General features: G+C 44.2%; 1 protein-coding gene across 1 annotated transcript; it reads left to right on the plus strand.

Annotated features, from left to right (window-relative positions):
• The first annotated feature begins 2123 nt into the window (after positions 1-2123).
• Positions 2124-10538, plus strand: rasef2 (RAS and EF-hand domain containing 2). The gene is made up of 16 exons (XM_088287174.1): positions 2124-2527; positions 4102-4192; positions 4654-4749; positions 6208-6285; positions 6348-6463; positions 6541-6609; positions 6908-6980; positions 7072-7130; positions 7374-7548; positions 7637-7738; positions 7981-8125; positions 8217-8298; positions 9074-9188; positions 9285-9398; positions 9757-9833; positions 9918-10538. Exons 1-16 carry the CDS (start codon positions 2238-2240, stop codon positions 10018-10020), a joined length of 1785 nt encoding a protein of 594 aa, XP_088143300.1. The 5' UTR covers positions 2124-2237; the 3' UTR covers positions 10021-10538.
• The last annotated feature ends 2125 nt before the right edge of the window (positions 10539-12663 follow it).

The following is a 12663-nucleotide window of genomic DNA, read 5'->3' on the forward strand; positions in this document are numbered from 1 at the left end:
TTGAGAAGCCTTTGAGCGTTGCAAGTCAGATGACCTCTCGCGGGGATCGCATCATGCCCCTTTTGGAGCTCCCAATCTCGAGACGTGCGTCTCTGGGCTTTCTTCAAAGTTCGCTGCACGTCGACACGTGATAGTTGTCACCGTTGCACCGCATTGGCCCACCAGTTGCTTTGCCAAGATACATATTTTGCACACTTACAAGGTAGTGGCGTTTTTTAAAATGTTTTTTTTTTGATGAGCTATCTTGTCAATGTTTTTGCTTTGACCTGCAACCAGAAATTTGAGATACGAGTGTTGTTGAAGTTTTCTGTCAAACTTAGCATTCAACAAAAAGCAGCGTGGATGTTGATGATCGCGATATGGATTTGATTGCGATATTTAACGTGCTCCTAAAAAAAAAAAATCACATTTTGATTAACTAATGAAAGAATGCAGGTTTTTCATGCGTCAAAAAATGCCAAGCTGCATCAATGAATTGTAATTCCCCAAGATCATGTCCAACTATTGGGCGGCGGGCGGTGTGAATTGAAGAGTGCGCGTGGACGGTGAAAAGCGGACAATTCCAGAAGAAACTGATTGCATGCCTTCGTGATACGCATATCGCATCAGCCGCTATTGTGCAGCCCTCACGTGTATTTCAAACATCCAAACGTTGCCTTGTCGACCACTTGTTTCATGCTCGCACAACGGCAAATGCCCTAGATGGGCTCACAAAACAAGCATCAGTGGTGCGCCCTTTAACCAACGCATTGCTGCACCACAATTGGTGGAGCAAGAAATGTAGTCAGACAATAGAACAACTCAAGTCAGGCATAAAGTGCGGTCTTTATCCTTTGCAAAGAACAGCTCATATTTCTACAGCTTAGTGAGGAATTGAGAACGGCTACACGATATAGTATACAGTATATCCCTTAACCAATCCAACGTGGGCAAGGCTCACCCACCAAATGGAGCACAATTTCCATTGAGTTGATGCAAAAAAAAAAAAAACGTGGCAAACGCTGTTAAATTCTTTCAATGTTTTTTGCTTTTCGAGAGGACGCATTAATTGCATTCCTATTTGTTTCAGCGGAGGTAAACGATTTGAGTTACAAGCATGGGCACTGAATGAATTAACCTTGTCACCCAAGGCGCCACCGCGTCGTGCAAGAATGAGAATCTCGGCTCAATTCACCGACAACATTACTTGGTGTGAAATTTGTTTAGTTGTATAGATGAAAACGGGACGTCATTGTACCTTTTGCCAACTCGTGGAAGAGCATTTCATTGTTCCACTTGTCACTCTACGTTGCTCAGATAAAGAACAAAGATGCATTTTTTTTATGTCGTTAATAAGGAATCATTTTTCGGACCAAGTGAGTGGAGTTGGTTTACTGAATTTCCGTGGCACAGCTCGAGACAAAGTGGTTGAGCAAACGAACCGCTGTCATCAGGCCTTTCATATGGAACTGAAAAACTCTTTTTATGGACAACGTGTTTTGTAAATTCAGCAGCCAGTGTGAAACAAACAAACAGAAAACATGGTCAAAATTATTTTTTCTATTATAACTCACTTGTTTTTCTTCATTTCTTTTGTATTACATTGAAAAAGGCACTTTATTTTTATTTTCCAAATAAAGACGAAACGGATACTTTCTTAAAATGTCCTGTGTGGCAGATCTGTGCTTAAAAAAAAATCGCCTCCCCAAAATGGATACCGTTTTTTGTGAAAGGAATCCGATTTAGGACAAAAAAAGAATCGAGAAAACCTTTTTGAAGTGAAACCAAAATGTATCTGGATCAGTATTTATTGAGGTACATGCATGGCCTTCGTAGTATATTTTTTTTGTTTTGTGTTCTATTTCAAAGCGTTTTTTTCTTGATTCCTTGGTGTTTGTTTGTCTTCAAAACGTTTGACTCGTGTCTTTCGTGTTGGTTTGTTTTGTTTTGTTTTTTACACTTCTGAAAGTTTTTTTTGTAGATTTTTTTTTTGGGGGGGAGGCACAAATCAGCTTCCATAGTAGAAGTTGCGTTAAATAGTATGTGGTGACGTCACACATAACGCCCTCCAGGTCGGAGCCGGAAGAGGAAATGCGGTTCCTTTTAATCCTGAGTGGCCCCGCCTACGATGCGTAGCTCGGGGCCAATTGGGCACTCGGAGCTCACCTACAAGAAACGTGCGCGTGCGCATGCGTGTTCGGAAGATGGCAGAAGAAGCGAGGCAAGTGTCGGTTCCGGTTCGACGCTTTTAAGTTTGCATGCGCCTGAAAATGGAGACTGACAACCTGCACAAACTCTTCCGCGCCTGTGACGTCAACCAGTCGGGCAAAATCGAGCTGGACGACTTCGTTGTGGTCTGCCGCGAGCTCAACGTGGCCGAGTCCGAAGTTCGGACGTTGTTCGCCAAGTTCGGCGTTGACGAAGACGGCTGCATCGACTTCGGCAGATTCTCGTCCAGGTTTCACGAGGTGCTGCAGGCGCGGGGGGGCGCCGGGCCTGGGGGAGGCTTCGCGTCCCGCTTCGATGCCGACTGTGTTCTGTCCGCAAGGTGAGTTGGGCGGCGAGGGAAGTGGCGCCATCAGTTCGGCTCACGAATTTGGAGATGAAAACAGCTTTCAAACTGGGATTGCTTGCATTCCCTGCTGGAAGTAACGAAATACAAATACTTGAGTATCGGTAGAAGTACGAATGCTTCCTTACCATGTTTAAGTCAAGTTTTCACGTCTTTAATTTTCCACGTTTACTTTCTGCATTTTGCGAATGTTAGGTGGTCCTAATTAACAACAAAATCGCTATTGTGAAATGGGCGATAAAATTGTACTGTTATACAATGGAATTCATAAAAAAAATACTATAAGTTTCTTTGTTGCCTCTCTGACAAAGGGAGATAAATAGTGGTCAAGTTAAAAAAAAAAAAGTGTTCAAAACAGTTGATTAAAAGCCCGCATATACTTAACTTAATCAGTCGGTCTGAGTTTCAAGCAAGTTGGCGATTTGTGGCGAAGGGAGCTACGGTGTAGCTTTTTGCCTTCATTTAAAGCAACCCCGCCCGCCCCTAAATAAAAATTGTTGAAATATTTTTGGTCATCAGTTTTTTTGAGAGATTTTAATTTGTTTAGAAGATTGACCAACGTATAAAAGCTTGCGCAATATCGATTTGACCTGATGTGAGAGAGGGGCAAAAAATATTGGCAGACTCTGAAACGGCGCTCAGTCATTTGCAAAATTGGCTTGAATCTTTGGTTAAAAAAAAAAAAAGTAAACATTACTGGACTGCTGTTATTAATTGTGTGATGACATTTGTAGGGGAGCGTGATATGGACTAAAAATCTTTTCTATATTTTTTTAAATAACCTTTAACGATAATTTGCTGCTATTTTTACCAAAAATATTCTCTCTTCACAAAACAATTATGCATAGACAACATTTGTAAACAAGAGCACAACTTATTTAGCTTGAAAAAATGGAACAACGATATTCTGCGACAATATTGAATAATGCAGAACTTAAACGATGTCTGGACTGCCATGAATATTTCCATCACTTAAATGTTTCTTATTATTCCAAAATGACAGCTACCCTTACATTTTTGAGCTGTTGTAAAACGCGCTATATAAATCAAGTTGTATTGTATGTCAATGAAAAGTTAGATTGCTCACTTCTTTATTGACCAATAAATCCGCTTTAATGTCACCCTCAACTTGTTTCGCTTATTAAATGACAAATGTTGACGTCATAAATTGTTTTGCTCTTCAGGCCGCTGTCAACACGACAACGCCCTTCTTGTTCCGTATTCCAGCAATTTTTCGAATGCGCGCCATGTCACTTGCTCGTTTTCATTTCTTGACACTCGTGCTGATGTTTCAAACCGTTTTTTTTTTCGTTGCTTGCCTGCACCTTTCTTCCCTCGTTCGCGCAGTCGATGCAAACCACTTTTGTTGCTTTTTCGAGTTCAAGTTGCTCGCGTGCCTCGGTGACTTGCCGAGGCACGCGCAAGTGACATGCCGAGCTTGCTCAAGGAAGTAGAAGTGCACAAATGTGCTGCTCTACCTGTTCTTTGCATGCTCGCGTCTATTTTTAACAGTCTGCGCCGCATTTTGTTTTGCGTTTGTGTGGGAGCAGAGTGGCGGACATGAGCAGCGGCCGGCTGCCCCAACTCGAGGACGACATGCAGAGGAAACTTGCGGGAACGGAGCAACGAGCCAGAGATGAGGTGAGGGCTGCTTTTCACTGCCACTTTTTACACCATCTGAAAAAGTTGAGCACCATTCTGACGCACCAAAAAGTCTTTGGAAAATGATTGTTTGAACATTGACACTGCTTAAAAATGCGGGCAAAGGTTTGACTTGAATAGTTGTTCAAATAAACGGTTTGTCGCAATTTTTGTTTGGAAGCGTTTTTTGGAACCTTCCTTGACACAAGCCAACCGAGCGGAGAGCACTGACGGACTCAGAGCAAAGACGGCGGCTCGAAGCACAACACGAGTCGTTTCCTGCGCGAAAATGTTCTGCATAAAAGTAAAAAAAAAAATCCCTTTTAAGCTGTTCGTCCGCGGCACTCAACGGTGTGGGTGAATATAAAAACGGCAGTGAACAAGTTGAAGACAAAATGACAATGCACGCTCGGTGGCCGCTTGCGTGCGTTTGTCTGACCGCTCGGCTTTTGTGTCCGAAGGAGCGCAAGAAAATGGAAGAAGTCTTGTGGGACATGCAGCGGAAACACGAGAACCAGATTGCGGACCTGCAGGCCACTGTGGATCGACTTTTGCAGGTAGGTGGCTGCCAAAGTGAGGGGCCGGCGCAGACATGAAAGTAGCTTTTCAAATGTCAAATTTAAAGCCAATCTTGGACGTTTGATGTCGATCGACAGCAAAGGCGGCAAAAGTACAAGTGGAGGTACTAAAATATGTCCAAAATCTCAAATAAACACTGCCAAAGAATGGGAAAACCAAAACATAAAGTGCATTGTGCTCACACAAACGTCAAACGTGGTTTGTGCTCTGACTTCCTGGTTGAGGATCTTTTCACGGGTTTAAAAATTCCAAAAATGTGACTGGCTTTCTTTGGCTCGAGAATGTCGACGCTTTTGTGGTCGTCCGACAAATGATCCCATTTGGTGAGTGTCGACTGTTTGTGACCACATCGTCATATTTGCAAGACGCATTTGTCGGGCAAGCGAGAGGGCCGAGTCGACCGACTCTCGGGAGAAGTTGCAAATTTGGCTTTGGGACTCCATTTTTGTGACGCTTTCCACGTTGAGCTCTGCCGTTGTTGTTCTTGAAATGATGTCACACTTACGGGGAAATGATTGCTTTGTTGAATATTCCACGCAGATTTTTTTTTTCCCCCGAATGACTTGACTTTGATTTCATTTGGCATTTTCCGAAATGACATCACACTTGACCTTTAGGCAGAACATGTCCCAAATGTTTGTTTTGCATTATTTGTGTCAAAATCAGGGTCTCTGCTACCGAACCCCCCCCCCCTCTCTCTCTCTCAAAAAAAAAAAAGGCCCGTTGAAAAATGTCGGCCTGCTTCAGGTCAAGTCGAGCTTGTCCACCTTTGAGCTCAAAAGTCGTCTTTGGAGCCGGCAAAGGATTGCAATCTAAATTTAGAGTTAATGAGGTAATTGTTACTTCCTGGATGTCGTCTTCATCAAGTCAACGTGTCCATTTAGATTTTCTTAATGTCATGCAGAGAAACGAGTTCTGGGGCTGAGCGATGCTCGAAATCGTGAGCTGGGAAATTGTTGCTTGCCTCAAACGCATTTGAGTTTTCGGCCCGATCCCAATTCGCACCGTCTGCCTCCTCTTGTCGTGTGTAAACTGGCCTGCAGGTGGCGCAAGTTGACCGACCTTCAAGTCTTTGCTTTTCTGTCATCCTTTGGTTGATCGCAAATGTGCTGACGTGACACACGAATAATAACCCGAAACGCGTTTTACACTGACCATTTTTAAACATTTTGTGGCTAAAGACGACCGCGTGGTCTGTTAAATCAATAAATAAAACGGAGGTGGCGCCTTTGAGAAAATCCGGTTTATTTGTCACGACAGGAGTCGTCGGCTTCCTCGATGAAGTGCGGAGGTTTAGTCAAAAACTCCTTCCAAACGCAAATAAACCAGTTGGTCGCAAATGTGCCACCGTTGTCGCCGTCTTGTTTCGCGCTTGTGACTAAAGTCGACAACGGCCGCAACGTGAGTCGCTTGTGCTTTGATTTGTTTTTGTGTAGAGTCAAGCGGAGTCTCGGTCGGGGCGGTCCGAGGAGGCGCATCTGAAAGTCAGCAGACGCGTGGACGAACTTTCCCAGGTGAGTCGACTTTGGCGACCGTTCGGAGGCGCCGCTCACCTTCGCTGCGTCCTTTTGCTCAGGAGAACGAGACGCTGCGCTCGTCCCTGCGAGAGGCGCAGAGCAACGTGGGCGCCCTGCGCTCCGAGCTGGACGAGCTCAAGAACGCGTCCGCCGACCGACAGGCTCGGCATGAACGGTGCGCGCCGCCGCCGCCACCGACCTCGCCTTACTTTCGCGTGTCCTCATGCGCGTCTTTTGTGTTTGCCACCACAGAGAAACAAACGAGTTGAAGAAGATGGTGATCGAGTACGAGTCTTACGCCAGTCAAGTCCAGATTCTCCAGTAAGCGGCATCAGCAAATGTGGTTCCTCTTTAACAACCAAAAATGGAAAACCGAAATATATTTCTTCAAAGTTGCATCTGACTGGAGCGCATTTTCCTCTTTCTGGGCTTTTACTCTAAATTCAATTGCAGAATTGCCAAAAAGTCATTTTTGGAAAGATTTGCTCTCTTTTGAGTGAAGATGAGCTCTGGTGTTTGGTTTCAAATGATCTGGAAAGTTCTCTGCCGTATTTTTGGGCTCATTTCTTTGCTGTTGGATTTTTTCAAACTGAAAGTATCAAAAATTCTTTCCTGGCAGGGACTTGAACAAGCAGTTGTGCCACAGCAACGAAAGCCTGCGCTCCACTTTGGCGTCGGAAGTGAACCGCGAGGCAAGTCCCACTTTTGCGCTTTTATTGTCACCAACGAACGAGCGAGCGAGCGCGCGCAAGTTGACGCTCTCGTTGTTTGCCTTTGTCCAAGGATGAAGTGGCCGCTCACAGGATGAAGCTCGTCAGGCAGAGCACGCTCAAACACAACAAGTCAGTATTTTTCCAAATTTCATATTTAGTTTTGCAAGTTGGAAAGACGATCAAAAATAACTGAAATGGAGCAACTATTCAAGAAAATGGAAGAAGTTGCAGAGTTAAATGGGAATTTTGTCCTTTTTTTTCTATTAAATATCATTTTTATGCCATTTGAAACATTTAGCCAATGGCTTAAAATGTTGGCCTTTACATTTTGGAGACTGAATTTTATTTTTTGCGTGTGCCGGCGCGCGTCAGCTCGACCATGTCCAACGTGTCCTCGTGGGTCGACAAGTCTCTGGACAGCGGCGTCTCGCTGACGCTGGACACCACCGAGAGCTCGGCCAGCGATTTGGACTTGGACACGGACGACGGCCGAGGCTCCACCGAGACGGTCCACCGCAGCTATTCTTGCGCCCACTCCGACGGCGAGGTCGGCTCACACGTGCGCACGCGAAACGCACGTTAACCCCGCCCCCCCCAGTGTGATCTTTGAATTCCTCGTTGTCTTGGTGACGCAGCTGTTGGACGGCAAGTCTGAGGCGGGGCTGTCCTTGGCAGGCAGCTTGGGAAGTTCCAACGCGTCCTACCTGCGGAAGCAGTTGTCGGCTTTTGTGAAAGAGGTAAGCCCGCGTTCCCCAACCTCCGCAGTTGAACTTTGAGACGAGAAAACAGATCTGTTGAAGTGACCATATACAAATCATCTTCATATTTTTGTCACCTGAAACGATGGGTTGAACATATAAACACGTCGCTGTCAAGCTTTACTTTGTTGGCGTGCGGGAAAGACGCCGGAACGGAGGCCGCGCTCAAAACCAAGATGGCGCTTGGTTGATGATGGCCGCTTGTGCTTTGTCGGACTCAGACGGCGAACCCGGATGTGGCCGAGGCGGACGACGCGGTGCCTCTGTACCGTCTGGTCTTGGCCGGAGACGCCGGCGCGGGCAAGTCCAGCTTCCTGCTGCGACTGGCGCTCAACCAGTTCAAGACCGACATGCAGACCACGCTGGGTGCGTCGACCCCGGCAGGATTGGTTTCATTTTGACGATGATGACGTCGCTTGTCGCACGGCTCGTCAACGTGTCTTTTCTCGGGTGTCAGGTGTGGATTTCCAGATCAAGAAGATGTTGGTGGACGGGCAGAAGACCAACCTGCAAATATGGGACACGGCCGGACAGGAAAGGTGCCACATTCTCTCGCATTCCCAAAAAACAAAAAAAAAAAAAACGCATGAATGGCAAGTCAAAATGATGAACAAAAGATCACTCATTTTTTTGTAGTGCAAATAATATTTCTTATTATTCAAATCCGCTCGGTCATTTGGCACAGTTTTGAGCTGCTCCATTAGCCCTACATTTTCTTTTTTTTTTTTTTTTTACCAGTGCAAGTTTTCACTCTTGAGTCCTCACAGAGACAATTTATCATATTTGAAACGAACGCAATGACAAAAAGACTTTCTGACCATCGGCCTTTTTATGCGTCAACAGCGAGCTGCACTTTTTGTTTTTCTTTCAAGTATCGGCGCTCTTCACATGTAAAAGATAACTTGAGATGATAAAAATATGGATCTGACACCTGCTATCGGTTACTCGCCGTCCCTACTTTGGATGAACAATATTTTTGTGTAACAAATGAAGTTATTTGACAGCAATGTTTGAAAGCAACCCGTGCAAAAGATCCAATGCGAATGCGTTGTGCTGGATTAAGAACGGGGAGACGGAAAAAAAAACTAAAATGAAAAAATTCTGACCATTAAAATTGAAAGTCATTGTTTGAGAAAAGCGTAACTTCCCAAGAAGAATTCCCTCCAAAATGAGAAGAAAAAAACTTTTTTTGTAGTGTTCATCGGCAACATTTCTGTGGCCACTTGATTGTCTTGCTTTCTTCAAGCAGTCCATTTATTTTATTTCTGTTTTTGCTGCGCCGTGAATGGCTTCCTTTATTTGTTTTGTGCGCAGGTTCCGCAGTATCGCCAGGTCTTACTTCCGCAAAGCTCACGGCGTTCTGCTTTTGTATGACGTGACTTCCGAGAGCAGCTTCCTCAACATCCGAGACTGGCTGGATCAGATCCAGGTAAGGTGGCGCACCTCTTAGCGCTCAAGTTCTGTCTTGGCGCCGGCGCCCTCATCTGCAAACGTGCGAAAACGTCGTCTTCTGCTCCTCGTCTAGGATGCCACAGAGGACAAAGTTCCCGTTTGCATCATCGGCAACAAGGTGGACATGAGAGAGCAGACACCCGCCAAACGCTGCGTCAGCACTTTGCATGGCGAGAAGTTGGCCACGGTTCGTTCAGCACGCTGCAGCCGCGCTTACTCGGTCTTTGTGTGGAAGAGGGAGCGAAAGAGTGGCTTTTTTTTTTTGCTTTTTGCATGCATTTAGGAAACGTTTTTCCCTGCGCTATTTTGTTTTTCTTTTGAGTCGCCCTAATGCAGGAGGTGGCGAGGCTTGGAAATAACTGCACGACAGATATTACATTTGGATTATGCCATATTAAACTTTTTTGAATGAAGGAAAAAAAGACTGCAGAAATGAGGCCTCCTTTTTCATCCCAGGCAAAAGTGCAAGTGCTTGAATACGACTGAGTGGCTGTGTGTGTGAACCGCTGATCATGCGTTTTTTGTGTGTGTGTGCACGGTTGTAGGCGTACGGCGCGCTGTTCTGTGAGACGAGCGCTAAAGAAGGAACCAACGTGGTGGAAGCGGTGCTCCATCTGGCCAGGTTGGTTTGTTTGGGTTGCGTCGCCTGCGTCGATGTGTTTTGAATTTCTGACTTTCGTGCTGCTCTTGTTTGTTTCCTGTGAAGAGAAGTGAAGAAGAACGTGAAAGTGGTGAAACCCAAAACGTCTCCGGTGGACCTTTTTGCCACAAACGCCAAGAAGACTTTTGGCACATGCTGCCGTCTGTAGCCGCAATTCGGGATCAAATCTTTTTTATTTTCTTATTTTTGTGACACTGTATATGTATATCGAATTTTTGCTCGCGAAGGCCATTTGCTTCAAATGATTAAATATATTATATTTTTTTAAAGATGGGATCCTAACCTTACCGCACTCCAAATGACATTTTTTCTTGATTGTCTGGAAGTAGCACTCGTACATTTTTACGTGCTGTATATTTTTGTATTTATTGGCTCGTAAGTACTTTTAGCGATTCCGCAGGTTCCCATTAACCATATTTTACTCATTTACGCAGCTTATTGGGCAATTTGTCATTTTTGTATTCTCAGAACATGTTTTTTTCCCCTTTTTTTCGATGAGGCAGAAAGAAATATTTTTGAAACAATTTTAGTAGACCTCAGTCTATACAGTATAAATTAAATCTGAACACTTTCACTGATCAAAGCACTTTTCCCCCCTTTTTGATGACCCAAGTGTTCATTTTTTTGTTCTGTCCAATAAAATCTTCTGGGAAGATTGACTCAGAATTCTGCTACTGTTGTCTTTTCATGATGAATGGGTATTGTTGACCAAGTCCAACGTATTGAATTAGTTCTATCCGGCTCGGATCTCTTAAAAAAAAAAAAAAAAAAAAAAGCCTTACTCCGTAGTGCTGCACTGTACCCGTACGGCTTCTATTTTTCTGGTCGGCTTAAAAAACTATGAGCATTCTACTCATTTATCGAACTGTTTAAACCCCGCTTTCTCTTAATGGTCTCAACTTCCGTAGGGCCAGCCTCCACACGCAAAAACCAAGTCTGGCCAGCTGTTATTTTTAATACGGTGCATTACGGTAACACGCCGGACGCGCGTGATGTTGACCACCGTCAAAATAAAATCTCACAAACTCATTCATGGACTTAAGTGGTTTGGATTTAAATTAATGGTATTAAACTTCTCTGCGGACTGACAACCATAAATTGAGATTTCCTTGGCCTTTTATTTTGAAATGCCATATCAGATTTTAATGGACGTGTAGGCGGACATTAGGACCATGCTTCTCACCCAGCAGGCTTCCTGTTTGGAGCGTATTCTTGTAAATGTTTTTGGCGCAAATTTTTCATTGTACATTATTCTCTTGTTGGCAGTCTTGGATTAAAGACGTGTTCACAGTCAGTCGTGTGTGCTCATTTTGACTGCCACATTGGTGACTCCGACGCTGAGAATGTTTCAAGTAGTAGATGAAGAGATGTCTTCCTCTGCCCTGCCGCCCCAACTCCCGACTGCAGTCAAGCCAGCCGCCACTCTTATTTTCAATACTGTGCAACACGGTGCATTACGGTAATGCGCCGAAAGCGCTTGTTGATGGCCACCTTCAAAATAAAAGCTGTGTGGCCTCACGGTAGCGGTGACGGCTGCAGGATGCTGGAGTCAGGCCAGTTTCCACGCGCAAAGACGAAGTCGGGCCGGCCGCCACTCGCAAAAACGAAGTCAAGCCAGCCGCCACTCTTATTTTCAATACTGTGCAACACGGTGCATTACGGTAATGCGCCGAAAGCGCTTGTTGATGGCCACCTTCTCAATAAAAGCTGTAAAACTCAAGTATGCGCGCCAGTGGTTTTGATTTAAAATAATGTTATTAAACTTCTATATTCACCCAGGGGGAATGCAAACTGATTCAGAATTGCACCAAGAAATGTTATGAATTGAGAAAGAAAGAGAAATCAATGTTTACGGTAGATCAATGGCTGATATTACAACTGATTTAATAAAAAATAATAAAAAACTAAGTTTTCGTTATCCCGCAACCAGACGACTGCCGAGACACACTAGGCTACCCCTGGTATCCAACCAAGGTACTTTCATCAAAATCTGATGTGGCATTTTAAAATAAAAGGCATGAGAAACATCAAAATTTGACCTTACACTCGATTTAAAAAATTCATTAAAAATTAAGTCTTCGTTATCCCGCAACCAGACAAGCGCTGGGACAAAATAGGCCACCCAAGGTATCCAACCACGGTACTTTCATCAAAATCTGATGTGGCACTTCAAAATAAAAGGCATGAGAAATGTCTAAATTTGACCGTCACAAACGATTTCGAAAAATTTTGATATTTCTCATGCCTTTTATTTTGGAATACTGCATCAGGTTTTGATGAAAGTACCTTGGGTGGCCTAGTGTGCCTCGGCAGTAGTCCGGTTGCAGGAAAACGAAAACTGAATTTTTAATGAATTTTTTAAATCGGGTGTGAAGGTCAAATTTTGATCTTTCTTTGGCCTTTTATTTTTAAATGCCGCATCAGATTTTGATGAAAGTACCTTGGATGGATACCTGGGGTGCCCTAGTGTGCCCCAGCGCTTTTCCGGTTGCGGGATCACGAAAACTTAATTTTTAATGATTTTTCGTAATCCGTTGTAACTGTCAAACATTGAGATTTCTATGGCCTTTTATTTTGAAATGCCTCATTAGATTTGGATTAACTAGTTAGGTTGGATACCTGGGGTGGCCTTTTTTGTCCCAGCACTTGTCTGGTTGCGGGATAGCAAAAACTTAATTTTTTATGATTTTTCGAAATCGTTTGTTACGGTCAAATTTAGATATTTCTCATGCCTTTTATTTTGAAATGCCACATCAGATTTTGATGAAAGTACATTGGTTGGATACTTTAG

The sequence above is a fragment of the Idiotropiscis lumnitzeri genome, unplaced genomic scaffold, assembly GCF_059441095.1.
Source record: "Idiotropiscis lumnitzeri isolate Australia: NSW breed Sydney's pygmy pipehorse unplaced genomic scaffold, RoL_Ilum_1.0 HiC_scaffold_35, whole genome shotgun sequence".
NCBI lineage: Eukaryota > Metazoa > Chordata > Actinopteri > Syngnathiformes > Syngnathidae > Idiotropiscis > Idiotropiscis lumnitzeri.